Source organism: Apteryx mantelli, chromosome 1 (assembly GCF_036417845.1).
Source record: "Apteryx mantelli isolate bAptMan1 chromosome 1, bAptMan1.hap1, whole genome shotgun sequence".
Taxonomy (NCBI): domain Eukaryota; kingdom Metazoa; phylum Chordata; class Aves; order Apterygiformes; family Apterygidae; genus Apteryx; species Apteryx mantelli.
Genome location: NC_089978.1, coordinates 8,951,145 through 8,978,631, shown reverse-complemented (window position 1 = coordinate 8,978,631; position 27,487 = coordinate 8,951,145). Strand labels below are relative to the sequence as shown.

The following is a 27,487-nucleotide window of genomic DNA, read 5'->3' as shown; positions in this document are numbered from 1 at the left end:
TGCAAGTGTTTGTGCTTCACAGACAAATGGGAGACTGAACTAACAGGCTTGAGGAAGCGTGTGCATGCACAATACAAGTGACATTGAACCATAATCTTCATTTTTCAATCCCAGCATATACTGATTTAGGTAGAAAATTGTTTTTAAGGCTAATAATGAGGCATGAGGATGATAAAACTGAGCAGGAACAGCCAGGTAATGAGAGTATCATTACAGTGAATAAATGGGGGGACTTATTGCTATGGTACCATCCAAAGGCTGATCCTAGCAAATCTACCTTTGAACAATAAGTAATCACATCTGTGGTTGAAGCCAATGAATATGCTAACCACCTTTCAATCGAGTAAAAAGTGAGCATGGCTGTTTTAGAGGTATCACAATCACAGAATCGCTGAGGCTGGAAGGGATCTCTGGAGATCATATGCTCCAACTTCCCCGACTGAATCAGGTTTACCTAGAGCAGGTTGCCCAGGACCACATGCAGTCAGGTTTTGAATATCTGCAAGGATGGAGACTCCACAACCTTTTTGAGCAACCTGTCTCTTGTTTTACCACCCTCACAAGGTAGGTAAGAAAGAAGTTGCAATAAGAGGAGTTCTTCATGGGGATAATGGCAAACAACAGGACTGTGGCACTGACTGGCAAAGCTGCTTTTATTAAGGCAAGACCAGTAAGCTAGAGAAAGCACTGCAAGGCCAGAGTCAGTGACACAATAAATTTGGCTCAGAGCCCAGCACTGCATCAGGAAGGATGCAGCCACAGTCGTGAGTTCACTGAGTTGGTTCAGCACAAATTAATTCTCCATTTCAGAGTATTACATTTTTTTTCTAATGTATTTGCTTCGTGCCAGTCAGCCAGTATAACCTACAAATTAGGCATTGTCTGCTCACATTACCTTAATGTCTAATCAGATAGTGCCTCTCCTTCAGCTGGTGTAACAGCATAATGCTGAATCTGTGAATGCACCTAGCTGAGCAAAGAGTGTGTAGGAATCACAGCAGATTCACAGCAACAGAGGGTCCTGATGACATGATGTCCACATATACATGTTTTAAGGGTGTTACTTTGGACTAGTCTGGTTCTGCAGACTGAATGCCTGGTAGATGCTGGAATGCTTTAGGAATGCTCCTGGAGAGCATCTCCTGGTGTAGTTTGATACAAAAATATCCAATTCGTGTCCTTGAAGACAACTCCACAATACAACCAAAATCACTTTAAAAGAGCACTCCTGATCTGAACAAAATGCTGATCTAGAAGCATATTAAAATGATATGTATGGTGTGGTTACTTTAACACAAATATGATCTTTTTTTCTGCATATGATCTGAAATAAACAGATACTGGTAGGGAATCCTCTAAGACACAGATCAACAACTGTGGAATCACAACCCCATTGTGGCCCTGTTAAACAACAAGAGCAATTCTGTGCTCTTTTTGGCACAGAATTGGCTAGAAGCAAGCTCAAACATCTGAAAAAGAAACTGGCTCCTGTTTCTTCCTCCTGTTTTCTTCAAGTAAAGAGAATCAAATTAAATCTATTGATATGTGACTAACATCACTTTTTCCTATAAATAAATAACACTACAAAGGTCTGATGCTCTCTGACTACGTGGTCCAAGAAGCAACAGCTTAATAGATATGGCCCAAACATGCAAGTATTCTGGGGACTTTGAAAAGGTTTTTGAAAAGTTACAGGAATACTAATAAGAGATAAATATTAGCTTAAATATTATTTTCAAGCCTAATGTTCTGAAAGTTTTCCCTGAAGAATACCTTGCTTCTAGCTATTCTAGAATTGTTTTGCACTAGTATAAGCAGAGTTTTATGCTGATTTCTCAATTATTCACTCTGTAGCTTTTCTATCATATATATATATATATAACCATATGGTAAGCTCTTTCACAGTGAGATAAAGAAAATTATTATCATCTGAGGGGTAGTAATTCTTAAACCATTTCTCAGATCTTCCTGATCATCTTTATCAATGACCTGGAGGAGAGAGTGGAGGGCACTCTCGTCAAATTTGCAGACAACAGCATACTGGGGGGACCAGCCACAACGCTTGAGGGCAGGGCTGCCATCCACAGGGTCCTGGACAGGCTGGAGAAAGGGACCAACAGGAACCTTGCGGTGTTCAACGAGGACAAAAAGTAAGTTTTGCCCCTGGGAGAGACTATCCCCCTTCAACAACACAGGCTGGGCACTGATGGGCTGGGGAGTAGCTCTGTGAAAAAGGCTCTGGGGTCCTGGTGGACGGCAAGATGAGCATGAGCCAGTCTGTGCCCTGGCAGCAGAGAGGCCAACAGCTTCCTGGGCTGAATGAATAGGAGCAGAGCCAGTAGAAAGGCTGGGATAAAGGGAAGTGATCATTCCTTTTTACTCAGCACTCGTTAGGCTACAACTAGATACTGGATCCAGTTTTGGGGCCTCCCATACAGGACATTGACGAACTGGAGTGAGTTCAACAGAGGGCCACCAAGATGGTTGGGGGCTGGAGCACTTGCCCTGTCATGACTAAAAGGGAGGCTGAGGGAGCTGGGCTTGTTCAGGTTGGAGAAGGGACATTTTCAGGGCGCCTAACAGCAGGTCCCCAGTTGTTACAGGGAGGTCATCAAGATGGAGTCAGGTGCTACACAGTGGCATGTGGTGTGGGGATGAGAAACAACAGACATACTTTGAAACAAGAGAAGTTCAGACCGGAATAGTGTTTTCCTCATGAGGACAGTCGAGCACTGGAACAGGTTATCCCAGATAGTTTATGCACTCTCCATCCTTGGAGGTTTCCAAGACAAGACCATAGAAAACCCTGTGCAACCTAGTCTGATCTCACAGCTGACTCTACTTTGAGCAGAAGGTTGGACTAGAGACCTCCTGAGGTGCCTTCCAACCTGAATGATCCTGTGATCCAGCGATGCCATGTATGTGATTCCCCTTTGCTGTCTTCCAGTGCGAAGAGAAGCAGACTAGCTGAGACAGCCAGTGAAGCAGTATTCCCACCATAGGCATTACCACCAGCTAGAATGCAGTGAGGAGTAGTTTCGTCCTACCTGTAAGTCTTCAGATCAATTCTGTTCCTTTCATACATACCTAGCAAAAATCCTGAGTTCAATTTTTGGCTTGAGCACTCTTAAGCTTCCTCCAGTAATTTTCCTAACGAGTATCTCAGAATTAATCTACAATGGAGCATTTTTCTGTGGAAGTGCTCAGGATAATAAGTCTCAAGTGAAGGCTCAGTGCTACAGAAACATAACTGCACAGGCAGGCCTATGTATAGATTTCACAATAATCACAATATTTAGTATTTACATAATACTTCCTCAGAATGCTTAACACACCATTAGCAATCTGCATTTAATAATAGTAGGAACATCAAACTGTGAAATGCTCAGATGGCACCTCATTGTTTTACATTTCAATATTTGTTTTGATTTTACATCTTAAATTTTAATCATTTGATTTGCATGTTCTTTGGAAACTGGAAGCATTTCACACAAACTCATTAGAACACAGATACAAAGAAACAACATTCACTGATGAATTCTAGAAAAATGACAAATTCCAGCAAATTTACAGAGAAATGATAGAAAAAGCAAAGATGAAGAATGGATGCACTACTGAGAAGAAAAATAATAAAAAAGTGTTCAAATATATAATAAATAAGGAATCAGTGAAGCAGAAGTAGCACCATATAGATGACAAGGGTAATATTGTGTTGATACAAGTGGTAACACTGCCAAAGGAAAATAATGAATTCTTTCACTCACTGTTCACAAAGGAACATGAAGTAAATGTCATGAACTGACAGATACTTCCCAAGGTAGAAGAAAAAAATATTGAAGGTGTTTAAGAAAACCCACAAGTTACAAGGAAATCAGAATATCTTGTTGGAGAGAATCAGATAAAAATACTTATAATCTGCCCAAATTTTAGAAATAGGTTTTGATCCTGTAACCTAATCTCTAAAAATGTCAGGGTTAAGGTATATAAATAACAAGTTAACCAGGATTTTCTTATGCAGCAATCAAAAGCTTGGTCTGAAAGTAGATGACTAATAGAGAGCACTATTATGATGGATATTTTTGCTCATTTTAAATGAATGGGGAAAATGCAGTGATAAAAGGAGACAAGGGAAGGTAATAAAAAGGTCATGACCAAAAGGAAAGCAGTCTGAAGATGGCACATCAAGCATACTGAGAATGCTTTGGTCATTTTTGGAAGTCAGGTTCAGGAGTATAAACCTGTCAGAATGAAGAAACCTGCAAATGTCTGTATTCAATAGCAGTGAGAAATAAATGAAAGAGTGAGAATAGACCTGACCCCCTAATAGCCATATACTACAAATATCTGAAGAGAAAGAATTTATTCATAGTGGAGGATAAAATAACTATTTGTCAATTCAAATTCATCATGAATGGATTGGGTTACCCTGGAGATGGGGAATGCAGGGTTTATTTATGGTTTTTTTTCTGTCAGATGTTATTTATTATCTTAAGTGAGTTGGCGAGAAGTTAACTGTAAGTTAATAAAATTTTGCAAATGACACAACTGTGAAGAATTCTCACCATGGAAAAAGCAACAGCAAAATGTAAGCAAATTGGAAACAAGGTGTAAAATAACAAAATAAGATGTAACATGGGAAAATACATGTTCTGATACAGAATTAAGACAAAACATCATTATACAAAAATGACTTGAATTTTGCTGTGCTGAGAACATGCAAAGAAGACATGCCAAAGAAGATAAAAGTTTTAGATTTTGTTTTGATTTTGATAACACCATTTACCGTTTAAGTTATTTTATCTCTCCACTTAGGTTAATAACAACAAGAACAAAAAAAAAAGTCACCAACACAGCAACCAAGTTCCTTTAATGTTCTCTTTAATATGCTGTATAAAATGAACAGTCACCTTCACATGTGACTGCAACACAATGCTCCAAGCTGAACTTCAATTAGACATAGTGTTGCAGGCAGCAAGAAAGGTCGTGGCAATTTTTTACTGCCTACATATAATGTCACAAAACACAGCTACTGCAGTATATTTTTTTCATGGCATTGATTCAGAAAAGTTTTCTCTACCTGCTGAAAGCTATGCAAATGCATTGACATGAATACAACTTGACACAGATTAACTTCTGCTGATTCACCAGGGTCAGGATTTCCCCCTTACAAAGAATTAAACAAACTCTGTGAGTGGGAAAGAATTATCTACAGGGAAAAATGTACTAACACTGCAAATATCAGGAAGAATTTCCAAACATGAGATCTACTGGAGGAATAAAAACACTTTCTCAGGAAAAAGATGGAAAATATATCTTTTGGAAAATCTATATGCAGACTACATTAAGCATTCATACATATACCGGAATATAGATAATATCCTTCTAACAGAGCCTACACATGAGAATCTAGTAGAATGTTTTTACATCCTTTCCATCCTTTCTTTTTCTTAAAATGATGAGTAGAATGAGTACTGCTGTAATGAGCAATTTATCTTAAACCTTCTTTTAAAGTTTTCCGCTGCATTTTAACTTGTCACTAATGTGCTTAATGCATTTATTCTCTTCTCAGTTAAAGGATTGTCAAAGTAATACAACTGTTTGCCTTGTCCTCATAAAATGTTGCTTTACCAGCGTAATGCTTTTTAACTGCAGTCTCAAGAATATATATAAGCAATGGGAAAAAATGAAGATGACAGGAGTATAGCTCATAATTATTATAGTTCTACTGGTTACCTCCAGTAAAAAGTATGGTGAATAAAAGTCCCTCCATGAAACAACTTTCAGTCAATTAGAATGTGATTTAAATTTGTCATACTTACCATAAGAAGTCTATCTCCAACCTGCAATCTCCCATCTTTTTGCGCCGCTCCTCCATCAATAATCTTGGTAACATAAATGCTGTTGTCCCCAGGAATGTGTTGGTTTCCCACCCCTCCTGCAATGCTGAAACCCAGACCTGGAGAAGACAGGCAAAACAAGATATTACCAATACAATATGTAACACTAAAAAGGAGTGCAAGGTTAGTATGTATTTTTTTCTAATCTACTGTACAATGACAGTATTTTTTACAGAACTGCAAATAACATAACAAATATTTGAGGGGTCAATACACTCGCTTCTCCTGGAAGGTCAAGTACAGAAATAAATTAAGAACATGCTTTTCCATGTACAATTACAGGAATTTATAGGAACATACAGACAAAAAGAAACAAACCAATGATGACTACACCAATGTCTTGCCCTTACCAAGAGCCAGTGCAACCTACACTAGGAAGTCAAGGCATAACTTGCCAATTGTGAAAGTTTCTCCATGACTAGTAATAAAACTCTGAAGCTTGGACTTTGTTTTGTTAAATATTAATATAAAATATATCACAGTGTACTAGAACAAAATGCAGGATATTCTTATTATCCACAGAATTTGAAAAATATCAGGAGACGTGTACTGCAGGTTTTATAAGTTGTTATAGTATCACAGTGAAAGGTCTGGAAGGATTAAATAGTGTAGATATTTAGATTTAATTCTGCTCTGCATATTTTTCTAGGACACAGATAACATAGGCTATATTAAAAAGCCATAGTCCTTTGTGCACACATAACTTCTGCTCAGCGATCTGTGAAATTCCTAGATGATGACCCGAAGTGTCAATTGGAGCAATGTCAATAATACATACTAATATGATTCAGGGAAGGGAAGGAAAAATAAACAGACATTAGCATCTGTTTAAAAAAAAAAAAAGTTTTACTCTTTTCCTACTTTTCCTGTTCTCTGACACACTGCATAAACACACAAATCATTGCTCTTATTTATAATAAGATTTTTATCTCTCAATCAGAGAAAAGATAGAAACTACTGTGCTTTATTTCCATAAAAATCTACTTCATATGTTTGATTTTTCATAGATCATATATCTAATGGGAACTTCCAGCTGAAGAAATAAGCTGTTACTGACAATAAGTTGCTTATATTATTGCTTCAACCAGGCATATCTCTTTTAGCAGTACAGAAAAATATTAGTTATATCTATCTAAAGAATAATCACTAGTTTTATCTGTGAAATATATTATGCTCTGTCATTCTTAAAGCAAACATATTAGTAATAGCTTCAGCCTGAGCTAGGAATGCAACAGGGAAAAATGAGTTGCCTGGAACGTGGCATTTTATCGCAAACTCACCAGCCTTACTGCTTGTGCAATAAAACTTAGGGTAGGGTATATTTAATACCCAAAGGCTTATTTATCAGCTGTATAGCTGCTCATACAGCAGCTGTATGAGAACGGAGATAAGGTTTTTAAATTGAATTAAATATTTTGATTTAATTTTGAAAAAATATGATTTTTTTCTTACAGTATTTTTATTTGATAATTATTTTTAGCTTAAAAAAGGTGAGGTCAGATAACATAATGGACTACTTAATGGATACTGTCAAAACAGTAAATTAAAGAAAAAAAAACACCTCTGAAATGATATCTCAAATTGAAAGACTAATTAATTAATTAATTATGATGACTATTAACAACACACATACAGCTAATTAAGAAGTATGGGATAATTAAAATAAAACATCTTTTAATGTCCAACTAAAGCTGATGACCACTGTTACTATTTATGTGGTACTGCTAGGACAACTGCAAAAACAAAAAGATTACATTTCTTTAGCGTGGAAGAATTTGTTCATTACTCTGGGACTGTAACCAAAGAAGTAAAAATACACTGAAAGAAAACATCAAGAATGCAAAATTTCCTTAAACATTAGGAAGAATGATGGAGTTGTGTTCCTTGGTGACATAATTATCATCCTCTTGACCAAGAAAAGCCTGGCATACGTTTATAGCAGCATAATGAAGCAAAGCAAACCAGTGGTCTAGACTGCAGTTGAGAGGGCTTCCTTCAGCATCACCTTGGGAAGGTTGGGTGACGTCATCCTCCACTCCTCCCTGCTCCCCGTTATTAAAACTGTCCCTTGTAAAGGGAAAGGTCATCTCTGGCTATATAGCTGTGCTGTATTTTGTGCAAAGTGGCTCCTATTTTAGCCTGGTCCTACTGCAACATAAGCAAATAGTAGCAAAGATGGCCTGTTACTTTTTCTGCAGTGCTGAGAAGGGTGTTCGCTGTTTGTTTGGGCAGTTATATCACAACTGAAGTGTGAAGCCTAAAAAAAGAGGGCTATAACCTGCGAGCCACATTACAAAAGTGAAGTTTATAATAACAGAAGAGTATGTTCTTCTGAGTCTACATAAAATGTAACTGCTTTACAATGCATGGGGCTATATTGTAGTTGTGAAATGGGGCTGCCTTTGGCATCTGCAAACACAGCCTTGAGTATAGAAAGGTGTAAAAGAGCAGAACAAGATATAACACAGCACTGTTTATTAAGAGAGAAAAAGGAAGGTGGATGTGAGAGACAACTGAGGAAGAGAAAGGCAGGAAATGATAAGTATACTTTATAAAGTGTTTGAACAGGGTGAGCTTCCATGGCTTTCCTCTAATAATCTAGTTATACTGCCTAATTATACTTTCCTGCTTTAAAAGATTACTTCTTGGGAAGAATGAAGAATGGAACAATGATAACATTCAGTTTTAATCAAGTGTTTTATGCTAATTGTTAGGATGCGAATAAAGTATTCTACAATAAAACTTTTGGGTAGGATTCATCTGGCCAAATGACATCAGACACTAATCATTCATGCTACCTTTATAATCAATGAAAATTCATTAAGGGCTCTTAGAGCATGATTCATCTCATCTTACAGAGACATCTGAAAGAGCTCAGATGAATCACACTCCTGGTCTCCGAAAGGCTGTGGAGGTGGCTGTGGGGAGAGATGGGTGGGAAGATCACTGCTAGAAAAGGTCACAACCTGAGTTAAAGTCTGACCCCATTTAGACAGAAGATTGCTGCTTTGTTTGAAGACCTGAGAAAGGTTTGTGCATCTATGGTGTGGATCCCTCTCTGCATCATCTACATCAGGTTAGTTTTATATCAGGTACTTAGTCCATTTTTAAAACAGAGAAACGTTCAAACTTATGGGAACACAGCAAGACATGTTTTCTAATTAAGGTCCTTTTCATTGTCCCTTTTAAGTCCAGAAAAGTCAAAATAAAACAATACATTTAACTGAAGAACCTTTTCCTCATTGACTGCTATAGCCAGGAAGGCTTTTCCATCGTAACACAGAAAATCAGGAAGCCCTTTGAGAAATGCTCTCTCTCTCACCTCCTGTTTTCTTCACGTACAATCTGCATGAATGATGATGAATCACATTCTGGACCCATCACTTTCCACTGAGTAGAGACGGAGCCTACAAGATCAACTTAGGCTAGATAATGTCAACTTCCTAAAAATAAGTTAAACAAATCTTACATTAGTACCCCAAACAGGATGTTGCAGTTTGCCACTATGCTACACAGAGAGCCAGCTTTATTTGAAGCCAACCAATAGAATGAAAATTTTAGAGGATACGTCCAGCAGGAGTTTCACAGTCTTAGCTGGGAACCTTGCTCAAAGAACGTCAAGTCTAAGGTGGTTCAGAACGTTAAAATGTAACTGAGAAGTGTGATTTGCAGGTAATTAACCAAACAGTGTGCTCTAGAGACATATGACGTATAATTCCTAATTGCCGGATTCCTGACTTTGCCGAAGCATCCCTTACCACCACCAGAACAGACCTGCTGAATACAGAGCACTTCAGAGAAGCCACAAGATGTGCAGGACTTGTAATAGAAATATTAGGCTAGATATGAGTGAAATATGAATGAAAACGTGCATGTAAGCACCAGAAGAAAGAACAAGGAGCACAGGGGTTAAAAAAAATGGTATTTATTGATAACACAGAACACCATTCCTAAAAATAAAATTGAAGAATGGGTTGTTTCGGTCAAGCCCGGAAGGCCTGTGCTCTGTTAAGACCACAGCACAGATGTCTTGTCAGCAGAAGAGTCTGTACTGTAACAACAGGAGGCTGGCAGCAAGGTTACAGCATGTGACATAAGCCATTCTTATGCCTGTAAGCCCAACGGGAAAACAGACGAAATCCATAAAGATGTGTATATACCAAACAAAGAAAAACAATGAGCTGCAGCCTTGCCTAAGATTAATGCAGGCTGAAGAAAGCAATATTCTGAAGTAAAGGACCACCTCATAACAACTGTGGACTGGGGGGGTATAAAATATTTGTCCAAAAACTAGTTCATTGTCACCAATCAATAAAATCCCAAGAGATGTTGATGAGGGTTCGATAGCTGGTGTCCCTTGTCATGGGGATTTTGTGAAACTGCTTCAAGGCAGCAAAATAAGCAAATACAACCAGAAAGCACCAGTGCAACCACTCAACCCATTGAGGACCGTGGCTGGAACTGCAAGCCTGGCTGCGGGCTCTGACCTTACCAAATCATACTACTGTGAGCAACTGTACCAGGCAAAGAGGAAGCCAAACCGAATTTAGCTCCTGCCTTTCCAGAGGCCAGTTATTTCTCCAGCACAAAAAAAAACATACCTCAGTGCTGTTTTACTGTTGAAAACTCTTTCAGCTAACAGGGCCAATATTTATATAGTCTCTTTTTTTCCTTTGAAAGGCAGAATAGTATCAAACTGATGAACATGCTGATGAAATCATCAGACCTGGAGCGATGAAGTCCAGTCCAGACTTCTAATTAATCAAATTCCACTTAGAGGCAGGAAAGGAACATGGGTAATACAAAGCACTTTGATGGGTATCATTTGATTGACTTGTTTTGACAGGTACTGCAGTAGCGCTATATGAATAAACCAATGGAAACAAGGTTAATTATAAACAGAGGAGCAGCAGGGAATATCTCCTCCTGCCGCTTTGCTCAAGCCTCTAGTTGCCAATTTTAGTTTTCCTGGAGGAGCGACACGACACATTTAAAAGTAGCACCTCACAATAATTGTGAACGTTTAATAGGCTTGTTGTAGCTGTTATTTATGATTAGTGTTCATTATTGACAGCAGATTCCTTTATTATTTGGTACAAACAAAAATGAAATATATTACAAAATAAAACCTGAATTATGTTTCACAATAATTTAAACAGTGTCAGAAACAGGAGCTGACCTTCCTCTACAGGCCTCTCTTTCTTTGTCTGTCTTTCTTTTTCATGTCATGAGTCAATTCCTGAGAAACTATTAATCCCAGTCATAGGAAATGTCACTTTGTCTCTCTCCTCTATGTTGCATGGTAGATTCAAATACCATTTTATCGGAGTAAATTCTTCTAGCAATTCCTATTTCTAGCTCATTTGACAGTTTATACCAGAAGGAGTTACATGAACAAAATTTGACTACATTTTGTAACTGTTCTGTGGATGAAAAAGTTATTCTAAAGCAGAGTATGATTCATAAAACTTTAACTAATATTCAGAACACACTTAACAGCTTTTACTTTCCTTGCAATCTTTAATTCCTGTTTCAGTCCCCATTCCAAGATCACTTGAGAGGGCTCTTTGTAAGACACTGTTTGCTAAGAGCCTGGACTGGGATGAACAACTCCCCGCCACCCCCTTTTCCCCCCACAAAAAAATCTAATTGAGACTATCATTATCTAGTATCACTTTCTGGTAGCCTCGGGTTAGAAACTTCAAGTATCTTCCTTATTGTTTCTGACATTTTTTTGCAGAAATATCTAGTGTTTTCAGTTATTTCCCAGATGATGTCAGATAGAATAAAGATGATGTACAATGCCACCAGGTAAAAAAAAAATTCTTTGAAACCACCTTACACAGTGAGAAAATTATTGTCGCCATTACAGTGTGTGTGTCATTATATACTCATGCCCTTAGCTATTTATACAGATATTGTTACACAGTTCCTTTGTTTTTTCCCATAGCCTTTTTTATTGTTATTATTTTTCTTAATCCCTACGTTCTGACTGCCGGTGTATCACCTTTCCATACTACCGAACTAGCACAGATGGCCAGAATTCAGATTTAGCCTATACTGAGGATCTAACTGGAGAGCACACATAATATTTCCACAAAGTATAGCCACCAGGCTTGTGGGAAAGGCGCTCTCTCACTGAATTTTGTTTAGCAGTTGTGATTATACAGCAGGCAAAGAAAATCCTTTCTTTGCAAATTAGTGTTGATTGCACAGCAATACTGTGCAATACTCCTTTCTCTGAGGGAATCGGTCCTTCCGTAACCTAAGCAGAGAGAAGGCTTATGGCTTTTCAGAGTGACAAATTTTGGCCAAAGCTTTTTACAGAAAGTAAACACTAAAATTTCACCTCTTAAGCCTTTTATTTCCACAAATTTAGAACACTTTCAATTAAAATTAAAGCTAGTATTTTTTTTTGCAATTTTTAAATAATTGCAATGTTTAAAATCTAATCTAAATAAAATGTAAATGTAAAGTTTAAAACATTGTAATAACACAATATGACTGCAAAATCCTCTGCAGAGGTCTGTTTTTACTGCTTGTTAGATGAGAGTGACCAGAGATAGTGATCCCACAGAGATTAAAATGTCTTCAATACGCTGATGCATATGTACATCCATACCGCCCAAAGCAACTCTATAAAGACTAAAGGCCTGGAAGAAAGGTAGCTAGCTAAGACTCAGTCTAGGAGAGGCTGTGGTAGTGTCTGTGTGTTGGCTATCTGTCAAGCGAGTGAAGGGTTAACAGGACTGAAAAAGTCTGCCAACTAAGGAGTCTGCATGGACCCGCAGGGAGGGAGGAAGCGATGCGGAGGTGGTGTGGTCTTGCCTCGCTAGCAGGGTCCTTCCGAACAAACAAACAGCCCTGTTGTTATGAAACTCGCAGAAGTCAGAGAAAACAGTATTTGCCCAGAGTCACAGCTGTATAAAAAAAGGAGACTTGGATACTAAAGACCGTCTCAAAATTATTATTATGAGCCCACAAATTAACGAAATTAGAGAAGTTAGGGATTGAGTAATGAGCGTGGTCAGGTCAAGCTGTCTACATGAAGATGGTGGCAAGACAAATGAGGCGAAGGAGGAAGCGATGTGAAGACATTGCAGTCCACCTCCCTGTTTCACAAGGAGCAAAAGACCATGATCACAGAACTTAACTCTGACCCACGATAACCTTCAGCTCATTACACCCTATTTTAATATTATCTCACACCCCCCTCCTAATTAGCATATCAGGAAGGGGCAGGAAACGAATAATAAAGCAAAAAAAGGCCAATGAAAAGTGGTTCTATGAATATGCAACTATGCATGAATCAGCATGGATGACATTTGCCCAGAGTCTCAGCCAGGTATAAAAAAAGGGTCACCAAGCAGGAGAATTTGAGCAGGGACGGAAACGTGACCTGACCATCCTCTCCAGCTGGACTGTGAGTATTTCCCCCCCTCCCCTTTTCCTGGGACGCTGGGTTAAGGTAACTCCTCGCGAGGTTAAGAGCCCTCTCGTTAAGAGAGTGAACCAAAAGCTTGCAAGTAGTAACTCCTCGAATTTGAGAGACCTCTCGTTAAGAGAGTGAACCAAGAAAGCTTTCAAGCAGGGATATGCAGTGCTTTCAGTTACTAGCGCAGTAACTGACTATTTCGGGTTATCCTTTCTAAACCAGTAATCACATTGCATCGGGTTATCCTTTCTAAATCAGTAATCAACAATTTCGGGCTATCCTTTCGGGCTATGCTTTCTAAATTAGTAATTGCATTATTTTAATGGATGTTACTAACCTAAGAGCTTGCGTGAGGAAGTAAACATAGTTTTTATTATTATATTACTGTCTCAGTCATTACTATCAAACCGTCGTAGCGTGACACTATCCAACTGGCAATGATGGCAGGCTAATTTTTACACCCTTGGTTGAGAATACCTGAGCAGGTTTATAATCCAGAAGGAGACTTCTGAGCTCCCCAGCTGCTATCTGAACCATAGAAGTCAGACAGGACAACTTGGCTGTCTCCATTTCAAACACCAACCTTGCAAACTGCCATTCATGCCACCAGGAAGCACATATAATTTTAAAATTCAGCTACCACAATGCTATCCACAGCTTCTTATACCTGTTCCACAATGTTAATGTGTAGGGATCTCCCCGAAAGCTTTCCCAGCTGCTGCTTTCTCTGAGTTCTCTGTTCCTCTGGGAGATAGGGGTAGCATGTTACATTTTTTCTTTAGACACAAGGGCTTCATCACAACCATCTCAGACCCATGAAAGTCTGAAACTCAGAAGAGTTCAGAATATGTATATATATATATATATATATATATTTATTTATTTAAAAAGAAAAAAAAGCTTTCTGAATATTCCAGGCATTTTCTGCTAAATTACTCTTCTCTAGCCTCTACACCTGTTCAGAAGCAAATTCAGACTCTTAAACTCTTTCCTACTGTTTTTTTCCTTCTTTTGGGCATAACAATCAAATACTGTAGTAGAAACCTTTGGGTTTTAACAGCAAGAAAGGAATCTGTTCTCAGGATACAGGGTTATGCTCTTTGGTCCAGGAGAAATGTTTACATTTCCAACCAGAGAGGATATGATGGGGAAGTAAGATTTTGACACAAATGTTAGTATACCTTCAAGGTAGTAAGAACATCTTTAAAAGCAATCACAATATAGGTACAGTAGACAGAACATTGGATTTACATTATCATATCTGTAAAAGCTAATCTTTCCGTAACCTTTAATATAAAGGCTTGCAAACCTATCTTGCAAAATTAGTCTTCTCTTTGTAGAAACTTGTAAAACAAATACCTAACATGCACATAAATGAAAACAATTCCTTCTTTTCCATTCAGTTTTGCAGTTAAATGTTTTTTCCATTATGGATTTTTTGCCTGCACATATGATCCTTAAGGATACATTCTCCTCAGATGTAGTTGAAAAGAAAGGAAACAACAAACTACAAAATACAATTAGAGTCTCATTAGAAGCTATATTTATTCTATATTTTTATAGTTATTCAAATTAATTTGGAATAAATTTGCCAAAAAACATAGAAAATGGCTTAATTTCACAATAAGAATTCTCAAGAATACGTCAAAATTTATCGTGAAAAGAGGAGGCAGTATTCCTAACTATTCACAATTAATTGTTTTTTAAAGCATTAATGGGGATTCAATTTCACTAAAAAATTATATTAAATCACAGTGTGATAATTTTACCAGCATGAAAGAGAGAGAAAATGATTTAATTTTTGACAAATACTGATACTCTGTAGGAATTATAGCAAGCAGTCTGCCATTTTAGAAAAAGCTGCATAATATACCAACTGTAAACATTTTATGTTAAAAACAATCAAGTTACTTAAAAAAAAAAAAAAAAAGTAAAGATTAGCAAGGTAAAGCAGAGAAATGCAAGACCTGTCATTTAAGAACACAATTGACCACTTATGACTATTTTTGGAAAGTTGTAGCCTATGTCCATGTGCATTTGCCCCTCTCACATTTCCATGTCACGCTTGCACATGCCTACACTGAAACTGCAAATAGGCTTCCTGTTCACGCAGGAAGTTTCTGCGCATTTTTGATGCGCCCACAAACACAGAGTTTTTAGATCCAGAGTCACTAAACATCAGAATTTTAAATTAGGACAGGCATCATCTGGCTGGTTGCCTGTGCAACAGGATCATTTACATCTTGCAAGGAATAATGCTGTATGTAGCACGAGAGATTGTGTGGCTGGATGTGATATGAATGGACTGTTAAAGACTATTCTGTCTGTTCTCTTTCTTCTTGCCATTTGTTTTTGTGAGTTAGCAGCATTTTTCTTATCCATGGGTTTTCTTTGTTGGTGGTGATCAGTCCTCATCCCTGCCCTTTCATTCTTTTGGGGAAAAAATCATCTGGACTATGTATGGGTTCAGATAAAGAAGCAAGTTATCCTAATTAGCAGCAAAGAGCCAGGTAGGGGGTTGCAGAGCGCATTTTCAGGATTGTCATATGCTGACCCAAAGCCTGAAGATAACTGCCAACAGAGATAACCCTGCTCTCCTCCCTGCCTTTGGCCACACTTTCCCACTATCTGTCTTGCATCAGCAGGAGAAATTTTTTAGCTAAATGCATCAGCAGCTGAAAACTGTGCAAAACAAAGCATATTTGCTGTTAACTGGGTCAGCTCCAAATCCAATTCCAGAACAGGTGCATATGCACAAGGTCTGCACTGCTGCTCAGCAAACCCAAGTTAGGGGATGCAGTAGGGAGAAAAGATGCAGGGACAGGAGCAAGCAGCCAGAGAAAGGAGGACCAAAATGGCTGTTTAACCTAGCAATGCACTTGAAAACCTTTCAGCAGAACTATGCTTGAGAGCCTGAAGCAAAACAGTAGAGAAGGCAACAATAAAATTGCTCTCCTAAGCTTGAGAGAGAGAAAGAGAGGTTGGTAATCATAGGTTTGCAATGCTCCTGAGAGCTACGACAAATCTGATATCGCTACAAGGGGAGGAAAACAGTGTAGTAATGATGCTTACTCTATATATCTCTGATTTTTGCTCTGGCAGATACACTGGTACCATGAACCTTTCATGATTAGAGAATGAAACAGAAAACCTTTAACTCACCATTTAAAGAGAAGCACTGGGCTCGAGAAAGCTAGATGTAACCATATTTGGCTGTCTTGCGAGAATGGCCATTAATTCAGAGTATTTGTGCATATGGGTTGAAAGCAGTAGGAAACCAAATTATCTCTTCTGTCCCATTTTTTTCCTAACCCAAGTTCTTAAGAGTAAATTTGCTTTTGTAGCTCTATAATTTGATCTGCATCTTGCATTAAAAATGGCATTCCTCCCTCAGATGCAGCTGATAATCCACAAGGTTTTCAATATGAAGCAGAAGCATCTGGAAATGGGATCAACATAGCAGGGCTTCATCTTGCTGGTGTAAACCAAGAGAAGTCCTTTATCCCTGACACTCTCCTCTCTCCACCAGACAATTTAGATAAAATCTTGAAGGTCTTTCTGCCTTTCCACTGCTGCTCATACTCTTACATTTCACTTGACCTTTATTTAAGCCCTGGCCCATCCCATCTAGATTCAGGCATGTAATTTTTGGACCTAAGAAACAAAAAAAACAACCTATGGCTCCTTTGCAGTGACTAGAGATAAGCGGGCAGTTACAGAAACCTGGAATGACTGCACAGAGCAAAGCCCTCAGTCAGGTGCCTGAGGGTAGATACAAAGAATCCTCTATTGCTTTTACAATATATAATAACTTGGGTTCAAATCCTGAAATAAGGTTCACTTCTGCATGCATGCAGAAAACCAGTTGTTTCTAGCATAGGATCTAAACTTGGACAGACAGTCTATCACAGTTTGTTTGTCATTGCAAAAAAAAGCATTTGATCCTGTAGATTTGCACATCAAGATCTGTTTTAGGGTAGTTATTAATTTTTGATGGGACGCTAATTTTTTTAAACCATTTCTATGTAAAGCTGTGCTTTCCTCCACCATTTTTTTCATATCAAGATTCATTCTTGAAATTCACAGACTTGGCAGAGGAGACAGCATCTATTCCTGAATTAGAATAATTATTTACTGTGTGTAATATTAGGTGATATACCTTTAACTGAGTACAGCTGGGTCACTGCTTTCTAAGTATGGACGGCTGTTCTAGCCAAATATTTAACAATTTGTCACCAATTAAATGGAGACAGAAGGAGCAGTCTGTCAGTTTGGGATCTGTTTAACAACCATAAATGTCAGGGAGAGACTCATCAGTTTCTTTTGTTCCTCCTCCATCTGATGAAGGGAATTTAGCATTTATCTTCTTATTCCTGTTGCAAAGCTGAACAGAAATACTTTCTTGAAAACTGTCTGGCAATTATGTTGAAGCTGGAAAATACAAAACGAAATCAAAGTTCATCCTGCAGCCTCTTATCTATTTGCAATCAACCCATAAATAATCTGTCACCCATTCAGTTACTTCCTCTTTAAAAAATATAGAGAGGAATCAAGAGATGGATTTCCAAATAATTTTGTTTTTTATGTAAGGCAATTTACAGAGCCCTGATGTTAAAAGTTTACAAGTATATAAATGATACAGAGAAAGAAAAGATGCTTACTGAACTATAGTAATAAGGTAAAGACACTCTGAAAATGGATTTATGAGTCATTGCACCTGGGTTTGACTCTTTTTGTCTCCCTGCAAGTGTACTTTGGTCCCTTATTCAGTTTACTGGTGGTGCTTTCTTGCAATACTCTAAGAAACAAAGTGAAACAAAAATGCTCTATTTGCCAGTGAGAAGTATTCTATTTTCACACAGTAAGATCAGTAAAATCAGAAACTTGTCTCTTGTACTTGTCTTCTTATACTTTATGCTACATGTTTACTAAGGGCATTCTACTCTACTATAAATATCTAGAAAGATAGTGTGGACCCATATTTAAAATCTACATTCAGCAATACAGCTCTTTCTAGACTGGTCCCAGAGCATGCAAGATTTTCTCAGAGCTTGTGATTAACAGTGTTGAGACTCAGGGTATAACATTTAAATGTGGTTGTTTCACGCTGGGTTACACTACAGATTTGCTCTGAACTATGGTTTCCCTGATATTTTTTAATTAGGACTTTTTATGAGCTATAGCATGATACAAGATATTGTGATTCGTCCCTCAAGGGGTTCTATCACAGGGAATTAACATGGGCTTTCCATCAGCTGTTTCTATTAATGACAGTCCCCTCCACAATGCCAAAAGCAGGGTGTAGGTCTCAGCATCTGGGAACCACATATACAGTGTTCCAAAAAAGCTAAATCCTGTGAGAAAGAATGAATGCACTAACATCTTGATTTATTCCCAGATCACTTCTTGGCCACCTCTACCTGGAAATTTTAGGAAGCTATTTGGATTAAGAGCTTCGTCTCAGTGAGGCCTACAAATGCAGAACCCAAAGACTACAAGACTGTGATATTATGTGTAAAGAAACTCAGCTTGTGTAAAGAAACTCAGCTCTGCCCATAAACAGAAGAACATGCTGGATATGACGTCAAGATTTAGCAATAAATGATTCAGTGCAGCCTAAAGCAAAGAAGTCATGGCCAACCTCCAAGCACTGAAAACCTGCTGTGAGACCAGCCTTTGGTGAACAACCAGCTATCCAGCTGACCAAATTGTTCCTAAGGAACACGATCCTGGCTTGAGCCACTGAAAAGTTGAAAAGCTATGGAAATCCTAACTTGATGTGAATGAAAAATCGCAGTTTGAGACTGCAGTTTATCTGTTCCAATATTCATTAGTATTCACACATGTCAAGAAGATTCTTTTCTAAAAATGTTGTATCCCTCCTAGCCATAAGGAAAGCAAAAAGAGGAAAATCAAAAATACTAAATTACAGTTTAGAACAGGCAAAAGAAAAGTTTGTGGTTTGTGTCTGGAAGATACCCTCTTTATCTTTGCAGGTGCAGGGTTTAACTAGCCCTATCCCTGCTGTTTGTTTTCATACTGCAGTGAAAAAAAGGAAATTGTTATGATCACTGAATCATGGGGCTTGAAGAAACTCAATGGATCCTTTATCCTATTGCCTCAGTCTGAGGTAGAACCAACTATAGTTACATCAAGGCTGACAAATTGTTGTCTGATGCACCCAGAGATCTACAATTCTAGGGATTTAGTAACTTGTCTGGTAATCTATCACAGCACAGTCCTCATTTGTCCTAAAATTCAATCCAAGCCTTGCTTATTATAATTTGTCTGTTAAGTTTTGTTCTACACAGAGCAAACCCTTTCTTCAAAGATGTGCCGCAAAGCAAGAAGGTGGTTATCAGGAGCCCATCACCCCCTTTTAAGTCTTTGGTATTTCAGATAAATGATTTCAGATCACTCAGTCTTTCCTTGTAGGATATGCTTTCTAAATCTCTGATCATTTTTACTGCCTTCCCCTGGAGTCCCTCCAACTGGCCCATATCTTTCTTGAAGTGGAAAGCTCAAAGCCAGAGTTCTCCAGCTAAGGCTTTACCTGTGAAGGATGAAAGGATTGCTCATATGTCCCATAAACTATACTTCAATTTATAAATCCCATTATAGTCTTTGAATGTTTCACCACAGCATGATATTATGCAAAAGATACTACAACTAACATAGTCCTATATCCTTATCTGCAGGATTCTTGCCCAGACAGTTTTCTGTTGAGCACTATTTATTACATTAATTGATTATTCCTGACTAAATTACCTTGCACTTGTTGCTGCTGAATGACACCTTGGTTTTTTTCAGACTACTTTCAGTGTTAAACCCTCCCAGCACATGGTATCATCTGAGAAAAATGTGAAGAAGAATTACAAAAGGGAAGCCATAAGACATTTATTGCCTGTTAACCATTACTCTTGTGATTTTTTCCAGGGGCTTACAAGGAGTTTTCCTATCTGTTCCAGTTTTCCTCTGGCACTCTGAAGGCAAACCTGATGGCTTTATAATCCCCTGGCTCCTCTTGTTCACTTCAGCAAAGACAAGTTTGCTGTTTGCCCTTTCCAGTTTTTCACCTCACCTTCTCCACACAAGTTTTCAAAAATAACCACTGTTAACACTCAGATTTCATCAGTCAAGTCTGAGTAGTCTGAGATCATGACCACCAGGACCTACAAGTGTAAAAATATCTAACTTATTTAAGTGTTGCCTGGCCTGTTCCTTCTTTGTTTGAAGCTGAGGTCTTGTCCCTCTGTCACTGGTTTTAATCATGATAGCAACCTTATCACAGATGACCTTCCTGTGAAAACTGAGGCCAGAAAATTGTTAGGCACTTTTTATATATTCCTTATGTAAAGAGAAAGCACCTACCATCTCATCGTTCTCTGTGTGGTTACAAAGTACATCTCTAAATTACAATTACTTCCTCTGCATTGCAGAAGGGGTGTCATTTGCTATTATAAAATTTAAAAGTATTATTATAAAATAATTTGTCAGACATTTTGCCTATGGTGTTTGATAATCATTAGAAGTTATAAATGCTACACATCCAACCTACAGATTATGGATAAGATTCACCTCTGGCCTATTAGTTAAGCCAACTGAGCTCGTTTTTCAGTCATAGTACATGGTAAACATACCTACACTAAACAACTTTATAAAATGATTTGCTGTAATTTTATGCTTCCTCATTTCAGGTCTCTCATGTTTGTTGGGTGGGTAGTTATGTCTTTCTGTTCATTTCATAAGATAACCTACGCTGTTTTGCATAATAAAAGAAAAAAAAAGAAACAAGAAAACAATTTAGAGGAAAATAAGGCTATTATATCCTGTTTGAAACCACCACTTTCCAAAGTAAAAACTTTAAGCATGCTTTAAGGATATTGCTCTTTTAGCTTATGTAACACACCTTTTATCACAGCCTAAAGATTTTTTACCATTATATCCTATTTTATAGTCCCTTCAGCTCTTTAGGATCTTGCTTTGCAACTGTTTCTCCCCATCAGAGGAAACGATTGGCCAAAATTCCTTATAAAACCCATGAATTTGCTCTTAATTGTTCATACAAATCACTGCTGAAAATTTAGGAGCCTACGTCCTGGACACTGAACACAGGGCTCCACACTCTTGGAATACTTCAGATATATGAGCTAACACTTCTGGTTTTGCAGCAAGTTTACTCCACAGATATACTTTGTTTTTTTAAAGTCCCCAAACTGTCATTTGTCTCAGAAATGAGAAACTAAAGGCAGGAGCATTAAGCTGTCGCTTTGCCTTTCTAATATAGTTTTAAAGGCAGACAAAAGCGTAGCATAGAACAGGTCACAAGAATTTATTTTATCTTCCAGGCTCACTGAAAGCTTCATGTTCAGAGAAAGATATCACCTTGCCCTCGTCCCAAGAGGATGGATTTCTGAATGAAAAGATCTTAAATGAGTGTCTGCAAGGCAAGAAAAACAACCGATACTCTCTCATGGCTTTCTTGCTTCCAGTAAAGAGGAAGAGCTGTCTGTGTGCCAAGAATCACAGGCTTTTGGCACAGTAAGACTAAACTTTGCTTCTGCAGCGAGTCTGATCTCACTGGGTGTGCAGTGTGGAATACCTCTGAACGCCGCTGAAGACCTCTGCAGCTGCGTAGATCAGCTGCCCTGTGCGGCTGTGACCGATTGGCACTGGCAGTGTCCGAGTTTGTGTGCACTGCCTGCAGAGCCCCAAAGCCAGGGCTCACCGGTCGCAGGTCTTAAGATGGCACATCTCAATTAGAGTCTTGTATTCGCATCCGTGCAAATCATTTGCTTCACGGCAAATGGCAAGGAACTTTCTAGGAATATTAATATAAAAAAAAAAAAAAGCTGATAATGGGAAAGCAGTTCTCCAAAGCTGTTGGGCAAATGATCTAAAACAGCAACCAGTAAGTTAAAGCTAAACTACCATAGAGAAATTTCTTTCTCTCTGCCAAGTGTTCAGATCTAGTTACCAATTTTTAGCTAAGACTCACCTAAAAAGAGCCCAAGTTGCAGTCTTTTGTATTCAGCAAGGTTAACTGCAATTATACCTAAACTTCAGAATACTGAATGCAAAATGAGGATGACAGAGCTGCAGAAAGGATTTCAATATAGCATGGGGAACAGTCACATGAATGACTATTTGCAATTAATCACTTTGTCATCTGGCTTCTGACTGAGCAAGCTATTCCTTTCAGATGCTCAGAGAGGCTCTAATATACCTCCTTCCTTTTTTTTCAATTAGTAGAAACAGAAGAATAATATTCACAATCTAGAATATATTTTTTAAGTAGGCTGCAGACTAATATTTTATTTACTCTGTCACTTGCACCTATAAAACCTCACCCAGCCTTGTCATTCCCCACTTTCAGAATCTCTAATGCCTTCTCAGAAGGCTTGGAAATTCTGATTGTCTGCCTATGCTTAGGGTTACCACAAAAAACAAGACAAGAACACAGGAAAAATGAATAGTTATAGCTTTCAAAGTTATATAAATTTAATTAAATATACCTTTTAAAGGTGCTTTTAATGGCACTACAATATTTTGCTGATGCGTGTTGTCTTCCAGAGAGCAGATTTCTCAGGAAAGATCCTGGACATCTAATATACTATTAGGAAGACAGAAATTACTATGTAGATAATTAATTAAACAATAAAGAATGAAATCACTGCTCTGTAATTTCACATGCTTAATCTGCCCATTTGGCTTTATATTCAAAAAAGAATGAGGCTCTGCAAAGAGGCAACCATAAGGATTTTCAAACTACACAGTTGCAAGTGACAGATGTCATGTCTGTGAATGTATTCCACATAGGACGCTAAAGCCTTAAGATATCTTATGTTGCATCAGGATGTCACATCAGGCTCACAACAAATGGCTGTTACATAATTGTTTGTTTATTAAATCAGTGAAAGATCAAGAATAACCATTCTATAAAACTTATCTGAGGAATGTAAGCAAAAGAACCTATAGGTGGTGAAAAAAAGGTTAAAAGAACTGTCATTCCATAGACAAGTCTCACTCCCTCACTAAAAAAAAAAAAAAAGAAAAGAAAAAAAGAAAGAAAATTGAGAAATGTTCTTGGCCTCCTGTCTGCAGAAGGGCTTCTTTCCACACCCAGCCCAGTAGTTTAGCAAATGACGCCATTCTCCTTCCTCATCTTTTGATTTATTGCATATCTGAATATAATGATGAGATAATTAACATTCTGCCACACTGTCTGCTGCATCTCCTCCCTTTCTTATGTTGGCCTGATGCAGACAGCAATGGCAAACGTAATAAAAGGGATCTTTTGTAACTCCCCTTATAACTCTTACATGGCACTATAGAATGGGGAGGGAAGTGATGAAAACATTCCCTGACCCAGAAATTTATAATCTGAAGAAAAAAACGAGTACAAAGGCGTGTTGTGAAATACAACATTACAACACCTGTGCTAATTACATCATATTTGGTAAGGAGAAAAAATTAGAATTGGAAAAGAAGTTTGCCAAGACTAACTGGGAATTTGCATAATGCTTGTCACAGACGAAAAGCTAGCTTAATGCTGGAGACAAGCCCATGGGATTTTTAAAAATGACAGAGACAGGAAAAGGAATCACGCATGCAGCAATGACATCAAATACATCCGAAAGCTCGGACACTGCATTTTTCCATAGCTCACAATCGACAAACCCAAGGCAAAAGATGGTGCAAGGAACTTTTCAGCAGTGCCCCAGAGATCAGTACTTTGCTGGGTAACCCTCTGCAGTAAGCAGCTTCCTTTGAAGCATTTCCACAAGTACAGGATAGATCAAAGACAGATTTTTTAAAATGGTCTGCTCTATTCTTATCCACAAGGAAACTGTACAAGCCAGACCTAGAGATGCATCCATTACTGACCCAGCTGCTGAGCACAGAAGATAAAAGCACTTTCTCTCTGCATGGATAAAGGAAGTAGATTAATAAATGAGAAAACAACATCTTCCACCCCTCAGATTTCCGCTGTGAGGTTATACAGTTAAACTTGCTAAGGTGCAAAGAACAGTAATATGGGACAGCTCAACAAAAGGATTGTCAACTTAAAGTAAAGAATAAAAAGAAAACAAGGTCACTTTGCTGCACACTCTACATGCTAGTCTATGGCCAGAGCTGATGAAATTATCTAGGCAACTGGATAGTAATATGAAATTCCTACCTAATACAGAAGGAAAAGCACAGAAGATTTTCTCCTGATTTTATTGAAAAAAACAGTAAGTTCTAGCATCCAAGCCTACCTGCACATCTTTCTTTCCCTGTGCTGCTGCTTTTGCTCAACTGCAGCCACAGTTCATTAAGATGAATCGTATTCTACTGAAGCTGCCTCATCAGTAAGTATTGCTGAAGCAATTTAGTAATGATCTTAATGCTCAGTGCTGTATTTTTATAGCCAGCTCAATTGGCTATTAAAATACAGCACTGCACTTTGAAATTGCTACCGCACCACTTCAGAAATAGTTATCATGATGGGGTTGCAGAAAGTACTGTTCATTTCAGTAGAAATCTCACTCCTCATGAATGATTTCTGGAACTGATGCTTAAAATCTGCTAAGAGATTAGATGTTCGTTTTGCGTATTAACACAGGATCCTAAAAACTGTTTGGAAAGTTATTAAGAAATAAATGGTTTTGAGGGAGAGGATACACACACACAAATATATACACACACACACATATATGTATATATGTGTGTATATGTATATGTGATGTGTATTTTACAAATATGTAATACAAATTATCATATATATATATATTGCTGCACAGTCCTCCAAGTTATTTTGTTTATTCCTTTAGTGCAAATGGAAAATGACAGGAAAACACAAAAAAGGAAAGTAAAAATCATCACCAAAATGTAAAATTTCTAACAACTGATATCCTGCTGCTCACAGGATAGATCTAGCTTTTTAAATAATGAGACAGCCAACCAGAGGGATGGCTTTTGAAGCTATGATCCAACTTTATTGTTGGTGATGTGGAAAGGCATTACACCATCCATTGGCTACTTAGCTCCAAACCTGTCTGAATCTGGCCTGACATGACAACACTCACCACCATCTTCTAATATAAGGCCATCGAATCACAAAGTTGATAACAGGAACACGTTTAAGAAAGATCAAATCAAGCCTTAGAACATAGAAAACGCTATGTCTCAGTCACAAAGATCATATGCACTTCCCAATAGTCTACACAGAATATCACAAGATATCTGAGACTATCACAATGCAGAGCAGCATATCTATTTTGAAGTTACATGAGGCACCTGTTAAAGAACTAGAAAAAACATATTTAAGCTTTAACAGTGAAAAAACAGCAGCATGCTTCTTAGCCAGGTAACACAAAGTAACAACAAAATGGGATGGTCTCTTGAAAAACCTCAACTCTCAAACATGCCTCTTTTCTCCAAGCCACTTAACTGCAATTTTAACCAACAACATGACAGGTTTCTCCACCGTAAACAAACAGAAGCTAGCCAAAGGCTGAAATATTAGCTCTAGAGTGCCAGTCTAATAATAAAAACTCATGTCTGGTGAAATTATAATAAATAAGTGCTACTTTTCTTCATATAATGGAAAGAGCCACTCCACACCGAATGGTTTTTAAGAACTCTTTCACGTGTGGTAATTTACACTGATGACATTGCAAGTCTGTAGTGACCAAAGGCAGATAATAGGTTTAACATTTTATTTGTGCCATAAAACAGAATATGATGAGAATAGCAGCAGTATGCAGATATCATCACTTAAACTAGAAAACAAGATCCTGAGTTTGCGGAATATGAAGGTGCAGACATAGCCTACCATTTTTTCTCCACTAGGCATTAGCAGCAGTAATACATCAAAATATTTTTAAAAAACAGCAAATGCTCTTATAGCACTATCACAGAGCTTTCTAATTTTATGAGTTTCAAGAGTATATCACTTTCATGTGATAAACTATGCAGATAGTCACATCTTCTTACATTAGACAATCCTAGCCTGCAGGGAAGGCATGTCTTTTAGTGATGTTAACTTATAAATGATGATTCTGAATCACTATCTTAAAATTGGAAAATTATGTATTAGGGCTTGACAGAGCACTTGCTGCTGATAGGATGAAATGTGAGTCCCCTCAAGCAAAGACATTTCACAAAAAAATGGTATTTTAGTTTCAATTGTGGTATTTTTCTTTTCATTGCCTTTAGTAAGTGATAATGAATTACGCTAATATGAAGTGAAGAACTTTAATTGGAGTTGAGAACCTAAGTAATCTGTTAAATCTACATTCAGAAATGTTTGCCTGCTTCCTCATTTTTCTACAGTTTTCTTAAATTGCTCCATTTTGCTCTGCTTTAGATCAGGATTCATGAAAAAACTCACAGCACAAGAAGATGAGAACATTGAAAAATAGAAGGAAATTCACAGTTAAGCAATCATAAGACTGAAATTCATCTTAAAAGACTAGAAAGTTTAAGTTAATTCAAACTGTGAAAAACCCGATTTGCTCAAAGCACTTCGGAACTATCAAAACTTCTTATTTTAGCATGAATTAAAAATGTTTTGAAAGTTTCACACACAGAATCACAGAATGGTTGAGGTTGGAAGGGACCTCTGGAGATCATCTAGTCCAACCCCACTGCTCAAGCACAGTCACCTAGAGCACCTTGCACAGGATCACGTCCAGGTGGGTTTTGAATATCTCCAGAGAAGGAGACTCCACAACCTCTCTGGGCAACCTCTTCCAGTGCTCTGTCACCCTCACAGGGAAGAAGTTTTTCCTCACGTTCAGATGGAACTGTCTGTGTTTCAGTTTGTGCCCGTTGCCTCGCGCCCTGTCGCTCGGCACCACTGAAAAGAGTCTGGCTCCTTCTTCTTGACACCCTCCCTTTAGATACTTGTACACATTGATAAGATCTCCTCTCAGCCTTCTCTTCTCCAGGCTAAACAGGCCCAGCTCTCTCAGCCTTTCCTCATAAGAGAGATGCTCCAGTCCCCTAATCATCTTTGTAGCCCTTCGCTGGACTTGCTCCAGTAGTGCCACATCCCTCTTGTCCTGGGGAGCCCAGAACTGGACGCAGTACTGCAGATGTGGCCTCACCAGGGCTGAGGAGAGGGGGAGAATCACCTCCCTCGACCTGCTGGCAACACTCTTCCTGA

At 38.1% G+C, this 27,487-nt stretch overlaps 1 protein-coding gene across 1 annotated transcript in view; it reads right to left on the bottom strand.

Annotated features, from left to right (window-relative positions):
* DLG2 (discs large MAGUK scaffold protein 2) overlaps nt 1–27,487 on the bottom strand; it is an 856,812-nt gene that overhangs the window by 300,342 nt on the left and 528,983 nt on the right. The window contains exon 8 of the mRNA XM_013943075.2: nt 5,820–5,956. Coding sequence (XP_013798529.2) covers nt 5,820–5,956 — 137 coding nt within the window. The remainder of the gene's footprint in view (nt 1–5,819; nt 5,957–27,487) is intronic.